The sequence below is a fragment of the Macrotis lagotis genome, chromosome 8 (assembly GCF_037893015.1).
Source record: "Macrotis lagotis isolate mMagLag1 chromosome 8, bilby.v1.9.chrom.fasta, whole genome shotgun sequence".
In the NCBI taxonomy this organism is placed as follows: domain Eukaryota; kingdom Metazoa; phylum Chordata; class Mammalia; order Peramelemorphia; family Peramelidae; genus Macrotis; species Macrotis lagotis.
Window position 1 is genome coordinate 178,471,520 of NC_133665.1, and position 19,407 is coordinate 178,490,926.

Genomic DNA, 19,407 nt, shown 5'->3' on the forward strand with positions numbered 1-19,407 from the left:
AATACTCTTCTATCTTCAAGATTCTCTTAGTCCTTCCTTCAATGATCATGGGGGATCCTGAACCATCACAGCCCTCTCAATCACAGAAGCCAGGAAACATTAGAATCTGCCAGTTAGGTATTAAAACAGAAATAGATGAAAAATCTTAGCTTAAATCAATGATTAAATGATGGTTGCATGAATTTTGCCCCAAATTCTTCCATCACTAGAGTCTTTCACCCTGTGACTCAGACCTGCTAAAGTTCCCAAAGACATGGTAAGCATGTAAGCACAGCCAAACACTTTTCTTGGCTCAAAGAGCTTCTCACTTCATAAACAGAACATAAGACACAAACTATGTAATTTAAAAAGTTAAATCTTCATTGGTCTTTATCTGATTATATTTAATAATATTATACTATATGTTAACCTATCATGCACATTTAATAATATTACATATTCTATAATCATGACAAGTTTCCTTGTGATTCCTTGAATAAGACTTTTCATCTCCTGTCTCTGGGCATTTTCTCTATCTCCAAATCTGGGATGCTCTCCTTCCACATCTTTGTCTCTTGATGTTCCTAACTTCCTTCGAGAACCATCTAAAAATCCAATCTCCTACAAAAAGCATTCTGGAAGGACAGCTAAGTGGTGCAGTGGATAGAACAGTTAATAATTACTTAATAATTACCTAGCTGTGTGGCCTTGGGTAAGCCACTTTGTTTTGCCTTGCAAAAACCTAAAAAAAAGCCTTCCAGAGTCCTTCTTTTGTTGGGGGGGAGGGGTTGTTTCTTTTAGAGGCAATTGGGGTTAAGTAATTTGCCAGGTCACCTAGCTAGCAAGTGACTGAGACCAGATTTGAACTTGGGTCCTTCTAATGTCAGGGCTGGTGCTCTATTCACTGTGCCGCCTAGATGTTCCTCTCAACCTTTCTTAATTCCAATACCTTTCCTCTGTGGATTACTTTATGTTTATGTTGTTTATGGTTTTTATTTATAAATGATATGAGGTATCTCCTATTAGATTGTAAACTCAGGGAGAGGGACTGCCTTTTTGTTTGTAACCCCAGCATAGTGACTGGCAAAGAGAAGCACTCGTAAATGCTTTTGGATTGATACTTATATTCATTGAGACAAAGGTGTGGAACCCACCTCCCCACTTCAGCAGGATCTGCTAGAGTCAGTATTTTGTCATCAGAGCCTTCAAGAGCCCAAAATATACTATGTTTTATGGTATAGTGTACTAGGAATCATAAGAATAGAACCTTAATAGAGGTTTATTACCATTAATCATTTAAAATTTTATTTTTATTAATGTTTTGTTTCACCTTTGTTTCTGAATAAATCCCTCATCTCCTACCATGTGAGCCATCTTTAATAACAAAGATTTTATTTTATTTATTTACTCATTTTTACAAGGTGATTGAGGTTAAGTAATTAGCTCAGGGTCACAGAACTAGTAACTCTCTAGTGTCTGAGATCTGCTTTGAACTCAGGTCTTCTGACCCCAGGAGTGGTGGGTACTCTATCCAGTGTCCCACCTAGCTGCCCCCACAAAGATTTTAAAAAAGAGAAAAATGGAAACAATTGAACAATACCACTTATCACATTAATCATGTAAAATAAAGGTGATATTCCCCCACCTCTGCAAAGAAAGGGGAGGGTGCATAATCTAGATTTTTCTCCAGGACCTATTTTGTTCATCATACTTATTCATTATTCTGCTTCATTTTTTTGTTCTTTATATTACAAGATTGTCAACACTGTGTATATTGTATAATATTAAGAATTTAAAGGTCATTTGACTTCTCTCTTACCAAATCAACAATCAGTGATAGCTAGCAGGATACTAAGCTGATATGAGATGTTAGATATATACTTAGAAGTCCAGGGCTTATTTTGAGAATGAGGCAACTGATCCTGGATGTACTCCGAAATTTACCACATAATGTTTCCATGAAGTTGTTTTTTTTCCCAAAGTAATCCATGTTGTTACCTGTATACAAAGTATTTATTGCCTTTTACCAAGTCCAAACAAGCAAAAGAATAAATGGAAAAGATATGTCTTATTATGGTTTCTTCAGCCTTAATTCATAGTCTTGATGCAAAATTGTTAAGTTACTATTACTGTTATTATTCAGAAAAGTGCTATAAATATAATCTTCACTTACTTCATGGAAAATGAAATTGGCAATAAGTATTTTACAGATTATCTTTAGCCATTAGCTTGTTTTTCTGAGTGAATTTATATTATGACACTTAACAGATGCTGCCTACCCACAAACCTCATTTATAATTATTGAAAGGAAAACCACAGGAAACTCATAAAAATTCTCTGAATCATCATTATTAGAGAAGTGCAAATTAAAACTATTCGGAGGTACCATCTCATACCTATCAGGTTGGCTAAAATGATAGAAGGGGAAAGTGATAAATGTTGGTGAGAATGGTAAAAAAAAAAAAAATTGGAAAACTAATATACTGTTGGTAGAATTGTAAACTGATTGAACCATTTTGCAGGACAAAATGAAATTATTGCCAGAGTCATAAAGCAATGGGAAAAATATTGAAACAAGTTTTTATAATAAAGTTTTTATTTCTCAAATAGAGAATTGCAACAAAATTATAAAAAATATAAAAAATAAAAACCTTCCTCAATTGTTAATATTTTTGATCATTTGAGGTTGTCAATGCTAATTATAAACATATTTTAAAAATGTATTAACTCACTGTTGAATAGAGAAATACGAATTAGAGCAATTCTGAGGTACAAGCTTATACTGAATTGATTAAAGGACAGAAAGAGAAAATGACAAATGTTGGTGAGGACGTATGGAAAATGAGATATTAATGCACTGATGGAAGAGTCATGAAATGATTCAACAATTTTGTAAAGCAATTTGGATCTATTCCCAAAGAGCTATAAAACCATGCCTACCCATGTAGCAATACCACTACCTGGTCTATATCCCAGAAGAGATGAAAAACAGGAAGGAAAAGAATCTGTGTGTATAAGGCTATGTATAGCAATTCTTTTGTGGTTGCAAAGAACTGTAAATTGAAGGGATGCTCATCAGTTGGGGAATAGTTGAACAATTTATGGTATGTGATTATGATAGAATACTATCCTTCTATAAGAAATGATGAACAGGATGCACTCAGCAAAACCTGTGAAGATTTATATGAGCAGATGCCATGGAAAATATATTATATACAAAGTATCAGCAGTATTCAGGGTAATCAGTGTGAATGTCTTACCTTTTCTCAGTAATGCAGTGACCCAAGGTATACCTGAAGGACCTAAAATAAATTATACTAACCATTCCACCCCCACCCCCCAATGAGTAGTAGGTTGATTTTAGGGAAAAAATACATAAAGATTTATATGGAATATTTGCAGAATGAAAGGAGAAGTGAGAATATTGTAAACAATAAGAGTCACATTATTCAAAGAATAATTGTGAATGACTAAACTATTTTGAGTAATATAATCATTCAGATCAGCTACAAGACTCATGAAGGAAAATGATCACTTGCAGAGAAAGAACTGACATATGGAAGTATATGTTGGAGGGTCCCACAAACATACACACATACATGCATATATATAAAATGTATGTTGGGCTTCTCTAATGTCTGGTTCAAAGATGGCTCAGAACTCAAATGTAAAAAAAAAGAATATTAAGAATGAAAAGTCATATTCTAGAGTAGGGATTCTTTACTGAGGATCTACAGATACCTAAAGGAATCTATGGGCAGATTTCAGGGGATTTATGAATCTGGATGGACAAAATATAGCTTCATTTTCATAAATCTTTGGTTTACTTTATAATCCTATCATTTTATTTTATTTAAAATATCATTCTGAAAAGGATCTATAGGTTTCATCCAATTTGCAAGGAAGAAGCTAGGACTTACCATACACCTACAATGTGCCAAGGACTATGCTAATTACTTTATGAATATCTCATTTATTCTTTACCATAACCGTATCTGGCAGGTAGGTGCTATCATTACCACATTTTACAGATGAGGAAACTGAGATTGGGAGAGGTTAACTGAATTGGCTAGCAACAAGGAAGTAGTAAGGATATGAGGTTGGATTTGAATTCATCTTCCTGACTCCAGGTTTAGTGTTTTATCCACTGTTTTATGAGAGAGAGAGAGAGAGAGAGAGAGAGAGAGAGAGAGAGAGATGAAAAGAAAGAAAAGAATCTCTGCTATAGAGGAAGGAATATTAACTACTGAATCAACTGAGCTCACAGGAATTCAGAGAATAAGATAATTAATCATCTAGATTCTACTCAAAGACTTCTATTGAGAGAACAGCCACTCCTTCCTTAGGACATTGTTGGACAGCTCCTAGCCCTTCTGAAGCTTTTTTTTTATTTAGAGACTAAAGCTGCCTCATTGACCCTGTCCCCTTCACCCTGCCCACTGGGGCTCAGCAGTACCAGATCCTCTTTCTCTCAGCTATATTATTTTAGAAAATCTCTAGGCACCGAGAGGTAGTATAGAGAGAAAGTTGATTTTGCAGTTAGAAGGATATAATCTTGAGTCTTGCTTCTGGCACTTATGGACCCTGAGAAAGACACTAAACTTATTATCCCCAGGTAACAGCAGTTGCAAAATTGGTAGAGGGAGAACCTTTATCTGAGTTTTTCACATCAATTAAATCACTCTTCTGAACAAAAAAAAAGATTGCTCATTTTCTATTCTTGCCTTTTAGCTTTATGTTCACATTGGGTTCTGCCCTGGAGGGGTGTGGGGGGTCACTATCTTGTTTTAGCTTGTCCATGCTGCTGTTTTTAGTTAGTTCTGGGGATTGGGGGTTTATTCAAGGTGATGCAATCTAAGGAGAAGTATGGCCACGGCTTTCTTGGTCTGTACTCTGGTCTTTTCTCAGGAAGGAACTTGGTTTCCCTGCTGTTGCAAATGCTAGTGCTCCTCAACCCTGGAACTGTAAGTAGGTCCCCTGTTCCTCTGCAGCTATAAGCTCTAGACTTCCTCTTGACCCTGGAACTGTGGTCTTCTGTTCTTCTGCAGCTGCAAGTACTGAACCAAATACCAACGTCCCTGCTCCCTTGTAAGCAACCACAAGCAGTCTTCCCTGCCCTGCAACTATGACCAGGACCCCTGCCTCCCTGAAGCCAGAAGTGTCAGGGTTCCACTTTGCCCTGGAACTGTATATAAAATTACAGTATATAGGCAATGCAATAGGTCTTGTACCCAGTGCCAGCAAAAGGCCCCCTGTAATCTCCTTCTGATCAGCTGTCAGATTCTCTTACTATGGAGAACTCCCTGAAGTTTCTACTCCCACTGGTTCAAACCACCACTAAGGCCTGTTGCTTCTGTGCGACACAGTCCTATCCTGCTGACCTCCTAAGTTATCTTGGGCTGGAAAATTGGCTAACCTGGACCTTGTGTTGACTCTGCTATGCAAGATTTTGAGCTGAAGCATTTTTTTTTAGATTTTGCAAGGTAATGGGGTTAAGTGGCTTGCCCAAGGCCACACAGCTAGGTAATTATTAAATGTCTGAGGCCGGATTTGAACTCAGGTACTCCTGTCTCCAAGGCCGGTGCTTTATCCACTGTGCCACCTAGCCACCCCGAGACATTATTTTCAAGTTGTATGGAGGGCAATGTTGGCAGAGTTCAGTTGGGTTGTTGTTTGTACCCCATCATCTTGACTTTGCCTAGCTGGTTCCATCATTCAGACATGCTATCAATTAACAGACATAATGCCATCTATTGAAATTCACTCAATGGTCCTTTGCAAGGCAGAGCATTTTGAGAAGGACTCATTTACCTTTTATCTCAAAGGCTAAAGGGACCTTTCTTGTTCCACAAGCAGGGCCATCTTCAGGCAGAATTAATCCTATTGCCCATGCCAAGATAAGTTTCCTCAAAAACTCAAATCTAAGACCTCTGAAAGCAAAGTTTTATTATAAGTCACCTCCTGACTCCTGTTTAGCTTGAAGATTAGAGCAAGCTGTTAGTTGCATCAGAGTCCACAAAGAGAGTTAGTTTTTTTCTGTATATAAAGAGCAGAGGGCACAGAAGCCCCCAACTAGTAAATGTTGGCAAATTTTTAATGACTGGTTTTTCTCAACAAAATACACACACAACAAACTTCATCTGCTTCATTAACCTTTTCTCTAGCACTTAAGGCTAGAAAATTAACAAAACAATATGCTGAGCCTTGGCTTGTAGCATTTACTGATTTCCAAGGTGTAAATAAATGTTCATATTGACTATCTCACAGTTAGTTCTTTTAATCCCTTTCAAGTTCACTTCACCACACCTCTGGCTATTCCTGCCTTGTTTACTTCCATCCCAGCTGTTGTCATATGGTAATGTCATCAACAGATTCATTCTGGGTCAGTTCCCAGTTTGGCACTGCTCCCAGTGTGGGCTTCCCTTGGGCATTGTGCTGGTTTTAGCTTCTCCCTCCTGGCTAACTTGTCTCTGCTGCTCCTGGAATTCTCAGTTTCCTGGACTTGTCTCTTCTCCGCTAGTTTCACCTCTCCACTAGTCCGTTAGTGAATTCTGGTCTTTATCCTTTTACTTTCACTTGTTGGTCATTTCAGCTCCAATATGATAGGATGGCCCTCTAGGATAACAGTTTGATAGTGCTTTCATCATAGCCAGGGACTATGAGCCACCATGCCCAAGCAGAGACAATGCCCTTAGGACTTTGATCCCCCAGTTTTGGCAATGCAATTTTCATAAAATTTTAATTTTATTCAAGCTATATAGTATAAGAAGGGAAAAAACACAGTTTCTTCAGACAGGTTCTACCATGAAATGTAGGTATATCCTAAATTCAGAAATGAAGGCTCTGCTTTTTTTTATACTGTGAACATGATAGGATTTACTGCTAGAAGTAACTTTGTAAATCATTTTAGCTAGTAACCTTCATAGCTGAGGAAACTAGCCCTCATAGAAGAAAATTAATTTCCCAGGATCATGCAAATTTTCCCATGATTCTAACCTGTTCAACTGTGACAAATTCTTTGCTCTTTCTACAACACTATGTTATTTTAGGCTATATTTTCTCCTTCAAAAAAGTCACATCTAGAGGGGCAGAGCCAAGATGGTGACAAGAGAGGATCATCTCTTAGCCACGCTCTCATAAAACTTATAAACAAGGACTCTATATTTTCGAGAGGCAGAACCCACAGAGGGACCCAGTGAGGCAGTTCTCCTACTCAAGGTAACCTGGAAAAGAGCAGAAAGGCTCTGCTCCCTGGGGACAGAGGGGCAGCTGCCAGAGGGGTCAGAGCAAAAGAACTTCAGCCTCCAGGAGGCAGCCCCGGAGCACTGGGAGCCCCAGCTCACAGCAGCGGGGGAGTCTCCTGAGCTACATCTGGGGAAGCACCCGGCAAAAATCGGGGGAACAGCAGGGGCCCTCTGCCAGAGCGAGCACGGGAAGTCCAGCTCTCAGGGCACACAGTGAGCAACATGGCCAGGGCAGCCCAGATCGGGGAACATGAAGCAGAAGCCTGTAAGCAGGAGCCCCCAGGGCATGAGCAAGCTGAGCCTAGGGAGGGGAGTGAAGAGAGACTGCCAAGCTCTGTCCTCTGTCCCTGGAACAGGACGCTGGGGTTCTGACCACATTCAGATTCTGATTCCAGTCTAGGCCCCCCATAGAAGAGCAGCCCCATGGCAGAGGGGGGTGCTTATGGCAATTCACAGAACAGGAGAGAGGACAGAGCCTCACACACTGAGATCCTTGTGGGAGTGTCCCAAAAGCTCAGGAAGCACCCCCAAACCAGGCTCAAGCTGGAAAAATGAGCAAGCAGAGAAAAAAGAGGAACATCATCGAGAAATATTTTGGCTGTGAGCCCAAGAAGGATCAAAACACTCAGTCTGAAGATGAGGAAGCACAAGCTCCTGCATCTAAAGACTCCAAGAAAAAACAGAAATTGGGCTCAGGCTATGACAGAGCTCAAAAAAGGCTTTGAAAAGCAAATGAGGGAGTTAGAAGAAAAACTGGGAAAAGAAAGGAGAGAGATGCAGGAAAAACATGAAAATGAAGTCAGCAGCTTAGTCAAGGAAATCCAAAAGAATGCCAAAGTAAAGAGCATGCTAAAAACCAGCTTAGGTCAAATGGATAAAACAGTTCAAAAAGATATTGAGGAGAAGAATGCTTTAAAAAGCAGAATTGGCAAGATGGAAAAGGAGATAAGAAAGCTATCTGAGGAAAACAAATCCTTCAGACAAAGAATAGAACTCGGGGAGATTGCTGAATTTATGAGAAATCAGGACTCAATACTTCAAAACCAAAAGAATGAAAAAATTAGAAGAAAATGTGAAACATCTCATTGAAAAAGCAACTGATATGGAAAACAAATTTAGGAAAGATAATTTAAAAATTATTGGAATACCTGAAAGACATGATCAGGAAAAGAGCCTTGACATCATTTTCACAGAATTACTACAGGAAAATTGCCCTGATATCGTAGAAGGAGAGGGAAAAATAGAAATGGAGAGAATCCACCAATCCCTCCAAGAAAGAGATCCCCAAAAAACCAACCCCAGGAATATTATAGCCAAGTTCCAGAACTCCCAAGTCAAAGAGAAAATATTACAAGCAGCCAGAAGGACACAGTTCAAATATCATGGAGCTGCAGTCAGGATCACACAGGACTTAGCAGCAACTACATTGGAAGCTTGTAGGGCTTGGAATATAATATACCAGAAGGCAAAAGAGCTTAGAATGCAGCCGAGAATCAACTACCCAGCAAAACTGAATGTCCTCTTCCAGGGAAAAAGATGGACTTTCAATGAACCAGGGGAATTTCAAATGTTCTGTTGGAATGGCCAGAGCTGAACAAAAGGTTTGATCTTCAAATACAGGATTCAGGTGAAGCATAGAGAGTGGAGAAGGGGAAAATATGAGGGACTTAATGATGATGAACTACATGTATTCCTGTATAGAAAAATGACACTGATAATACACATATGAACCTTCTCAATTAACAGAGCAGGTATAAGGAGCTTTTATAGATGAAGCACAGGAGAAAGCTGAACTTGAAGATAAAATATAGTGTAAAAATGGAGTCAATAGAAAAAAGGGAAATGTAATGGTAGAAAGAAAAGGGGGATAGGCCAACATATTTCATATAATAAGATTTTTCTTTATTACAACGAGCTATTGCAATGATATGGAATGGGGAAGGCAAGGGGGAATGAGGGAATCTTCACTCTCATCAGAGATGGCTAGGAGAGGAAACTACATATATACTCAATGGGGTATAGACATCTAGAGTAAGAAGGAGAGGGGGAGACAAGGGGAAGGGGTGGGGATGTGAATGATGGAGGAGAGGATGGACCATGGGGGGGAAGTGGTCAGATATAACACATTTTCTTTTTTACTTCTTATAAGGGGCTGGGAGTGGATGGCCTGTCCGGGACCATAGGGCCAGGTGGATGCTGGGCCTAAGGGGTGGTATGGGGGCTCAGGGCCTCTTGGCCCCAGAGCCAGGGATCTGTCTGCTGTGCCATTCAGCTACCCTACAACAGAGTCAGAGTGAAAGGAGAGAGAAAATATAGTTCATGGTAGCGGAGAGATATGAAAGGAGGGATTTGTGATCAGCAATGGCAATGGTGGAAAAATATAGAAGTAACTTTTGTGATGGACTTAACATAAAGAATGTGATTCACCTGTGACAGAGTTGGTGGTGTTGGAACACAGACTGAAGCACATTTTTTATTATTATTGTTTTTGGGGGGGTGCAGGGCAAATGGTGCTGGGTAGCCTGCCTGGGGGCCTCATAGCAGGGTAAATAAAAAAATAAAATAAAATATACTTTGAAAAAAACAAAAACAAAAGAACAAAAAAGTCACAACTCTTCTTCAACTTTTCTTAACCAGCTATGTGTGTGCCTGTATGCATTAAGTATTGTGTGCCTGCATCTACTTGTGAGTCTATGTGAAGGGAATGGTGTCAGTAAATGACACCTAGGATCCTTATAGTTAGTTGGAGGCCAACCTTTACTTGAAAAGAATGCCCTGTTTATCATACTAAAACACCATTCCAACTTTGTATCGACAATTTTCTGTAAAGGACGACCCACCACTTCTCATCATCAGGTCTACTTTGGATATTTTGATTTTTAATCTTTCTTACCCCTAATTCTCTGTTCTGCCCTTTGAGACTAGGAAGAGCAAGACTAATCCCTCTTCCATGACATGACTCATGACATACTTGAAAACAACTATAATGCTCTCTATCTTCTTTTTTCCAGGTCAAACATCCCTAGTTACCCTTATGACATGATCTCAAATTCTTTTTCTAAATGCTCTCTTGGATAGCAAATTCCCTTGCTCAAATATGATGCAGGAATTGAGCACAACATTCTACCAATATGCATTTATCGAATTCTAAGGTCACTCTCTTAACTTTCTTTTTTTTTTTTTAAAGGTTTTTGCAAGGTAATGGGTTAAGTGGCTTGCCTAAGGCCACACAGCTAGGAAATTATTAAGTGTCTGAGATCAAATTTGAACTCAGGTCCTCCTGACTCCAGGGCTGATGCTCTATCCACTGCACCACCTAGCCACCCCTTAACTTTCTTAATAGCTTAGATATTGGTTCATGGGATCCTCCTTCAACTGGCATGATTTGACCTCAATGATTCTTCAGTTCCTCCAACTTCAGTGCTCTGCGTTCCACCTCATCTCAAACACATAAGGAAAAATCTGCCTCTTGGAATCTTACCCCCAAGAGCTGAATTTCAGAGTTCCACTCTCTGACTGCGACCTTCTCTTTTCTCATCTGCTCCAGTGACTCACTCACACAGAACTTTCTCTGCTTCCATAATATGGCTTGTGCTTCCTACATCCATTTCTAATCTCTCAGTCATCTCACTGATGGAGCATACATTTGTCCGCACATCCACCCACACCACTCACATACTTTTTGTCACCTGCTCTCAGATGCAGGCTTGAGCTTATGATTTATAATTTAAATGTTTCACTTTGTGAAGTTCTTGAATCCCTTGCCCCCCCACCTCAAATTCCTTGCTCCCCCCACCCCTTCCCCAAATACAAATTCTCCTCTCTGTACGACACATATCAATTAATTTTCCCATTCTTCTTCCCTGGATGTAGAAAGTCCCAGGAGATAATCACATAACTGAACCTAACACCCCCTATTGTGTCTTTTAGGCTTGTTCCAAAAAGAAGAATCAGTTAGAAAGGGATAGAAATAACAAAGAAGAGAATTTAGGTTTTATGTCAGAACAAAAAATCCTAACAATTAGAAACAGTCTCCCATGGTAGTGAGAGAAATGATTATTTCTCTCTAATATTAATAGTTAATCATTAAAATTGCAGGGACCCAAGCTTTTCTCCCTGTCCTATTTTTTATCTCACAAGGAGAGAACTAAAGGGAGATAGACTTAACATTCTCCTCATAGGGGGTATTGCCACTCCACCCAACTAGATTTGACTTCTAATCTACAAGGAAGTCCTTCCCTTTGTGTTTCCTCAAGCTAATTTGGATGGAGGAGATCCTCTAAGGTACCAAAGGCTGTGGGGGGATTGCACATAGATGGTGCTCTCCCAGTTACCCAATTTGCAACACCCACTTTTCCAAGCGGATATAAATTATGATTCCACCTCCATGATTGGCACATTGGATAGTGCACTGGCTTTATAGTCAGGAGGGAAGTTTGAATCCAGCCTCAGTCATTTACTAGCCATGTGATGCCTCACATCCAGCGCCATCTCCAATTGTCCTGATTCCTCTCTGGCCACTGCGTCCAAATGATTCTGGAGGAGAAAGTGAGTCTGGTGACTTAGCACAGCCCCCCTCACTCAAATCCAATTCATGTGCTTGTCATGGCGTCACCTCCCTGATACTGTGGTCTTCTTTGGGAATGAAGTACAAAAACATTGGCATTCAAGAATGTCACTGATCTTTTATCAATAAAATTCTAGCATTATCAGTAAAATTATTAATAACCCAGAAATTCTATCTCTTGAATTTTTAAAATGTCACAGTAGAGGTCATCAAGCATTGTCTGGATGACGACCTATTGGTCATGTGATAGAAGTAATTACACTGGGATATGAGTTGGATTGAGCTTTGATTCCATAGCTCTCAAATTCCATAAGGTAAGAGTAATTTCCTTCTCTCCCCTCCCCCCCTTTAAAAACATCCGGACTAGTAATTTCTATATCATAAGAGCTCCCTCAATCAAAGCAAATTATCATTTTCTTTTTTTTTTTTTAGAGAGTGGCCCAAGGTGCTGAGAATTTAAATATCTTGCTCAGAATCATACAGCTAATTTATATTAAGCTTTTTTTTTAGGTTTTTGCAAGGCAAATGGGGTTAAGTGACTTGCCTAAGGCCACACAGCTAGGTAATTATTAAGTGTTTGAGGTCGGATTTGAACTCAGGTACTCCTGACTCCAGGTCTGATGCTCTATCCACTGAGCCACCTAGCCACCCCTTGTATTAAGCTTTAACACCTGTCTTCCTAACTCACTTCCTTATCCACTGCACCTTCTACCTCTCGTAGCTGTTTTAAAGTTTTGTATAAGGATCCAGTTTTCTGGTCCATGGGTCAGGGGAATGGGCTTGAGAAAGGCTGTGGGGAGGAGACTCCCATCTCTGTGCTTATATGGCTCACCCTACCCTCTCAAGTCCTGTTTGCCTATTAGTGACCAAGGAACCCCATTAGGGATTAGGAGTGAGAGAGGAGATGAAGAAGTGAGAAGAGGTGAGGCTGGCTCTAGGCTTGTCTGGAGATTCCTTTAAACAGACACAGCTGTGAGAGCCACTGAAAGCAGTTTGCTGGCTAATTTCCTTAGGGACTTGTTTGCCACATGAATAAAATGAGTTTTGAATGAAGTGGTAGCCAAATCTAGATACTTCCAGTTCTAAATCTATAATTTTCTGAATTTAGCAAGGTTATTTCAAATTTTGTATTCATTAGAATGAGATGTAAATATAACTGGCAACCTCTAAGCAAGTTAATAAGTATTATTCTTAGTTCTTGGTGGTTCTTTTCTTTTTTGACTGTCAAAAGTAAAAGGTCATAGGTGAAGAGCTGGAAAAAACCTTTAAGGTTTTTAATTGATTTTGGTTAGAGTTGGTTATCTTTGGTTATAGACGAGAAGACTGAGACTCAGTGAAGTTAAATAACTTGTACAGGATGAGAGTTAATAAATAATCTGGGGTGGGATTTGAACCCCATTTTTCTGCCTTTTACTGCACAACTGTTTATTCCCTAAGGTACCCTCCTATCTTTCTCTACACAAGGTCTCTATCTTGGCCTGAGCAATGATGAATTTAGGGCTCCATGTCCATATTTTTCTGCTTCCCTCAAGATTCTTTATGGAAAATGGTAAAAGACCCCAACATTCAGAGAAAGAACGGTCAGAGATATTCCTGCCTGAGATGAGACTATTTGAGCAGTGGGAAGGACTTTCTGTTTTGAGTCTCAATTTGCCCTCTGTGATTGATTCTTGTGGGAATAACTATATTCATTCACTTATGTAGTTTTCTTCTCTTGGGTCCCTCCTTCATGGTGAAAAGAAAATCAAAGAAAAGACTTCTGCACCTAATCCCCTCTCTTCCCTGGGATGCACTGATTTTCCTGCTTTGAACCATCAATTCCCAATGTCAGTGGAGGGGACCACGGGGACATAATCTACCTGATTCTCTGAGTGACTCTGGTAAGAACAGTGCTGCCTTGTGTGAAACATTTTTTAAAAAATCATTTCTTAAAAAAAAATCATTTCTTGTCTTGCAACTGTAGAAGTCCTTTGTGCAAAGCTGAATCCATTTTTTCTTGTCCCACTAGAGATGAAGGGTTAAATTAAAAGAACAGCATCTGATTCTAGAAGGAGTCTAGGGGAGAAGTGATCACTCCTGTTATCACCCTTGAATATTGTATCTTAGTATTTCTGTCACGCTCCTGCTACCTACCCATGGGACTGTTTGTTTCATGAAAAACCAAACCAAACCAAAAAAAAAAAAAAGCCAAAACACCACAAACTCCAACCTCGGTTAGGGGGAAAATTATGTTTGCCAAGGAATGGCAAGAGTTAGGATTCCTTTGGATATTCTTACTCTGACATATTTCACCATCATTGACACTGGGGAAATAAAGTAGACTTGTATCAATTGTCTGGTTCTCTTTCCTTTTCAAATTGGGGCTTAAATCCCCCTTCCCCCAACTTTCTTAGCACTTTATCACTTTCTCTCTTTCTCACTAATACATGGGCCATATTATACAAGCCATAGTATCAAAGAGTCTCATAAGCCATGTTCTTAGGGCTCACTAGGACCACAGGCTCCCCAGACCATAACCAAATGTAAAACAGTGACCTCTTTCTCTTATTCACCAGCACATTTTCCCCCCTTCCTAGATGGCCCTGAGTGTTTAAAGTTGAGGTGGACATGTGGCAGTAGAGGATGGAGGACCATCCCTTTCCTGAGACCAGATTCATTGGCAGCAAGCACCAAGGGAGGATGATTGATCCCATGAGCCCATAGGGCTAAGCTAAATGGAGAATTGACATCCTCCTCAAATACAGCCAGAGACAGAACTAGAAAAAAAGCTGACTGAGAAGTATCCCAAGAGGACCACTTGCTAAGTTTCTGAGAAACCAGAAGCTCTTATCCCAAATTCTTAATAAAATGGAAAATTTTTACTCTTGGTCCCCAAGACTGGTTCAGTCAAAGACAAGGTGAGTACCTAGGTATACCACTTTGAATCAACTTCTAATTAATGCCCCCTTGATCTAGGGTCTCCAGGCTCATTTTCCCCTTAAAAGGTATTACTTGGTGGGAATTTTCTTCTTTAACAAAGGAAGGAAAAAGTGTGAGGTCATTTAAATCTCTATTACCCTGGTTCTCCACTACTGCTTGCTGGGTAATTCTCAGGTAGTCATGGTACTTTTTTAGTAATTGAAGACAATAATGTCAAAGATTAATGCACTGCAAGGGTCACATCCTGTTTTGACTTTCTTTCTACCTCTATTATTTTGGAACATAAATTTCTGCGCTTTGGGCAGAGGTGGGAAGGAGATGAGGTTTATGGGAGTAATTCCAGAGACTATTCCACATGGAAAGCCAGCAGGCTTTTGCTAGTTTATTCTGAAATTAAACATTGCCTCCCCTCCCCACGATTATTTCCTCCTTCATTTTCTAGAAGGCAGGGCAAAGGGATTTTGTATTCAGAGTGATTATTAACGCAGAGCACAGGGGGCCTGGTTGCTCCTTCATTAATGTTGCATTTACAATGATCAGCCTCTCTTCATTCTGTTTGCTATCATGTTCCATAAATATCACAGGGAGATTCTGTTCTGGCTGGCTTCACAGGCAAGAGGGGGAAGAGGGAGAAGGAGGGCAGCCAGCAAAATGCTTACAGATTGTGGTCTCCTCTTCCTTGAGCCAGAAGCTCATCATTTGTAATCAGGGATTATTTTAAGGACACAATTACTCAGTTACCTGAGTAGGGCAACAAACCCAGATAGTAAATCTCTTTTCCTTTCCTGGAGGCAGCTCATGTGTGTGTATTGAGATACTCCAGAGCAGAGGGGAGCTTCCAAGTGGTCAAAGCACTCCCTTCATATTCATGAGTCAGGAGAGAGAGGGAACTGTTTTAATCTCACAGTTTCTCCTTCCCTGGGGTTTGCTGGCCTGGGGAGGCTTGTAAATTGAGCCTAGGAAGAAGACTTTTGCCTTGAAATACAAAATAAATATCACACCAACTCACCATCTCATAAAGGATATAGAACAGTAAAAAGTTGCTTCTGGAGTGGGTGGGGAGTCAAAAACTTTCAGGTTTCTTTGAAAGCATCTTCCCACCCTCCTTTTTGGAAAAGAAAATTTCAATTACAATGGGCAGTGGGTGAATAGTGGATTAAAGGCTGGCCTCTCTCTGGAAAATGTGAGTTCAATCCAGTTTCTCACATCTATTAGATATGTGACCTTGTTCATGTCACTATCTCTCTCCAAAGTTCCAGTTTCCTCATCTGCAAAATGACATTTAGGGTTGTATGTCCTCCAAGTTCATTGCACGACTTTGGGAAATTCCCTTTCCCTCTCTAGTCCTCAGTTTTTTCATATGTGAAATGAGAATGGAATTAGATGACTTCTGAAGCCTTTCGGGTTCTAAATCTATGATCCAGTGATTCCTGGGATTTTCTTCAGATACTGACAAATTTTGTGTGTGTGTGTGTGTGTGTGTGTGTGTGTGTGTCAGAGAGAGAGAGAGAGAGAGAGAGAGAGAGAGTGAGAGAGAGAGAGAGAGAGCAGAGAGTGAGATGAGAGACAGAAAGCAAAGAGATAGAGACAGAAAGAAACAGAAAAAGAAACAGAGAAGAAGAGATACAAAAATGATAGAGGGAGGGAAAGAGAGAGAGGAAAAAAAGACAGAGGAGGGAGGGAGGGAAAGAGAGAGAGAGAGAGAGAACAAAAACAGAGAAGGACTGGGAGAGACAGAGAATATGAGTGAGTTGAGTGTGTGTGTGTGTGTGTGTATGAGAATGAGAGAGGGGGAGAGAGAGAGAGACAGACAGACAGACAGAGAGAGATGAGAGAGAAAGCAAAGATAGATAGAGACAGAAAGAAACAGAAAAAAAGACAGAAGAAAAGATACAAAAATGATAGAGAGAGAGAGAGAGAGAGAGAGAGAGAGAGAGAGAGAGAGAGAGAGAGAGATTCCCTGAAGTTTGCGATGTTTGCCTGGGAAAGTCATTGAGAAGCCAATTGCTGATTGATCCCAGAATTCAAAGTGGAGATTTGTTTGGACAATATCCATTCATTTATGGTCCATAAAGCAGCATCCTTATGCAAAGCACATCTGGGGCTATTTTCAGGTACTTAGAAGCAGCTACTTAAGAGGACCCCCCCCCCCATGAGGCACCGTTGCATCTTTAGTCATTAATGAACCTGATATTTCCTTTTCTCTGGTGCTTTGTTACTGTAGGGGATTCGCACCTGCATTTGTTACCTTGAGCCTTCCATCAGTGCTCTGAATAAAGCTAGGTAAGTGTTATCATCCCATCTTTTCAGATCAAGAAACTGAAACTTGGAGGGCGGCAATGACTTGCCCTCAGTCACCCCACTCTCTGATGGGCCAGCTCGGACCAGAGCTTCCTGCCTCTTGCTCACTCCTCCCCAAGCAAAGCAAGCCATGACCCCAAACCACAGCCACAAAGATTCCAAAAGGCTCCCCTGAATTCCAAGGTCTGTCTTTGCCCTTTCACCCAACCTTTCATTGGAGTGAAAGCAACCACTCCCACCTCCTTCATCTCTCCTTTAAACTTAGGGAAACTCAATTTCCTCGTGAAATTCAAAACAGCACCAGAAAAGAAAGGAAAAACCACAGTTTAATTTGTTTGTTTGAGGGCAGAAGAGAATATAGAGAGATCAACTCCTAAGATGACTCCTAATTGACTTTGGGCCAGGGGACAAGAGTCCAGTCCTGCCTGCCTGTCCTCAAGGAAACCCCACACGGTTTCCTCTTTAGTATTTAAGAGCTGCAGGTCTCTGATCTGTGGGAATCCCTTGACTGTTCCTGAACTTGAGGATGGTGAGGGCTGGAGAAGCCTTTGCTAAACACTCCATCCTTGCCTTTGTGCTCTGGATTCCTCTGAAAGCCAGAGTCCCCATCAGATGCAAAGCATGAGAAACCAGCCCACCTACCTTAAATGAGTAGTAGAAGGAGCCCCACTCCTCCTCTGCCACTTCAGGAAAGGTCACAGTCTCTTCACAAGTGACCAGGGGGTTGGAGTCCAGCGGCTCTGTGGTCCCATTGCCGGCCCAGCTGCCCTCTGTGACATTGACTTGCATCTCGTCAGGGAGCCCCTCCAGTGCACCCCTGGCTTGCCGGTCACCGTGGTCAAGTCAAAAGCCCCTTTGGGCTCCCCCCAGAAGAGCAGAGCAGCACATTCTGGCTCAGCTTTGCTGCCCCTGCCCAGCGGAGGCAGGCACAAGGCTTCAGCAGAGGCGAATGAGCAGAGGCAGAGCTGGAGAGAAACCTTTTCTCAGGCTTCCTCAGACTTCCTCAAGGAGGGGGCTTCTGATGCCATGGCTGATGTGCCCCTGCCAGCTGGGCCCTGGGTCCTTCACAAAGCCACTCATTCCTTTCTTTCCTCAGAAAATGCTTTTAGGGCTCATTCACCTGGAGGCTTTGGTCATGCCCAGGTCCAGGTCTCTCTTCTAGGGAGAGTCTTGGGCCACTGATCTGTTTCCTGATTTCAGATCTGCTCCCTGTCCCTCCTCCAGCTTAGCAATTAGAGACATCATCAGAATTGGAGCTTTCAGTGCCTGCCTTAAACTCCTCACATCAACTGGCATCATTTATCTCTTGGAGCTGAGATCTGAGTGAATTGTGCTGTCCAGTCTTAGACCTGCATCTGAGATGTCATAAATCAGTGAATAGCAGTCATTCTGGATGTGAAAATCCAGGTGAGAGGGAGGAATTCTGTCTATTGGTGTTCCACCATTTTAGTCATGACTTACTCCATTTGGGGGTTTTCTGGGCAGACAGACTGGAGTGGTTTGCCTTCTCCAGCCCTTTTTTCAGATGAGGGTGAAGTGACTTGTCCAGGGTCACACAGCTAATAAGTGTCTGAGGCCAGATTTGAACTCAGAAAGATGTTTTGCTGATGTCAGATCCAGAATCCTATCCATTATACCACCTGACTGACCTGATTCAATCTATATTTAACCTTAAAAGCCACTCTCAGAGAATGAAAAATTCTTAATCCAGGGTGAATTGTATAATTCAATAGAAGGAAAGCAGGATTAGGAATCAGAGCCCCTGAGCTTCAGCTCTGCTAGAGTACCTACTATCTGCCATCCTGGCCAAGTCATTTAATTCTCAGTTTCCCCATGTGTAAAATGAGGGTGTTGGATCTGGTAGCATCTGAGGTTCCAGCTCCAAATCGATAATCCTATCCAACTGGTCCCAGCAACCATCTTAACAAAAATCCTTGAACACCCAATCAAAAATCATGTGATTTTTGCTTGAAAACCTCCAGTGACGGGGAGCTCACTATTTCTGGAGGCAGCTTATTCCTTGTTACCCCCGTTATTAGGAGTAGTTTGCTGACATTGAGTTAAAATCTGCTCACAGCCTTCAGTCATTGTAGTCTCTTACTGCAAATAGGACCAGAAGGAATGAAATTTGCTCACATTGAAGAGTGCAGACCAGTAGCCTTGGAGCCAGGAAGGCATGAGCTTCAGACTTAATGCATTCCTTCTGTGTGGTCCCAGACGTGCCACATAAACTCTCCCTGCCCTAGCAATCTGGAAGACTCGAAGTGGCCATGGGATTATCTCTGGTGGGAAAGGGAGCTTCTACACCAGATCTGGGCCAACAAGCCAGGGAGAAATGGGTGCATTAGGCCTATATATGACATTGTCGGTCTTCCTTTCTCCATTCTGTCCTGCCTT

General features: G+C 41.1%; 1 protein-coding gene across 1 annotated transcript in view; it reads right to left on the reverse strand.

Annotated features, from left to right (window-relative positions):
* The window catches only part of NPSR1 (neuropeptide S receptor 1), a 241,685-nt gene extending 223,886 nt beyond the window's left edge, over positions 1-17,799 (reverse strand). The window contains exon 1 of the mRNA XM_074198923.1: positions 17,653-17,799. Coding sequence (XP_074055024.1) covers positions 17,653-17,799 — 147 coding nt within the window. The remainder of the gene's footprint in view (positions 1-17,652) is intronic.
* Positions 17,800-19,407: the final 1,608 nt, after the last annotated feature.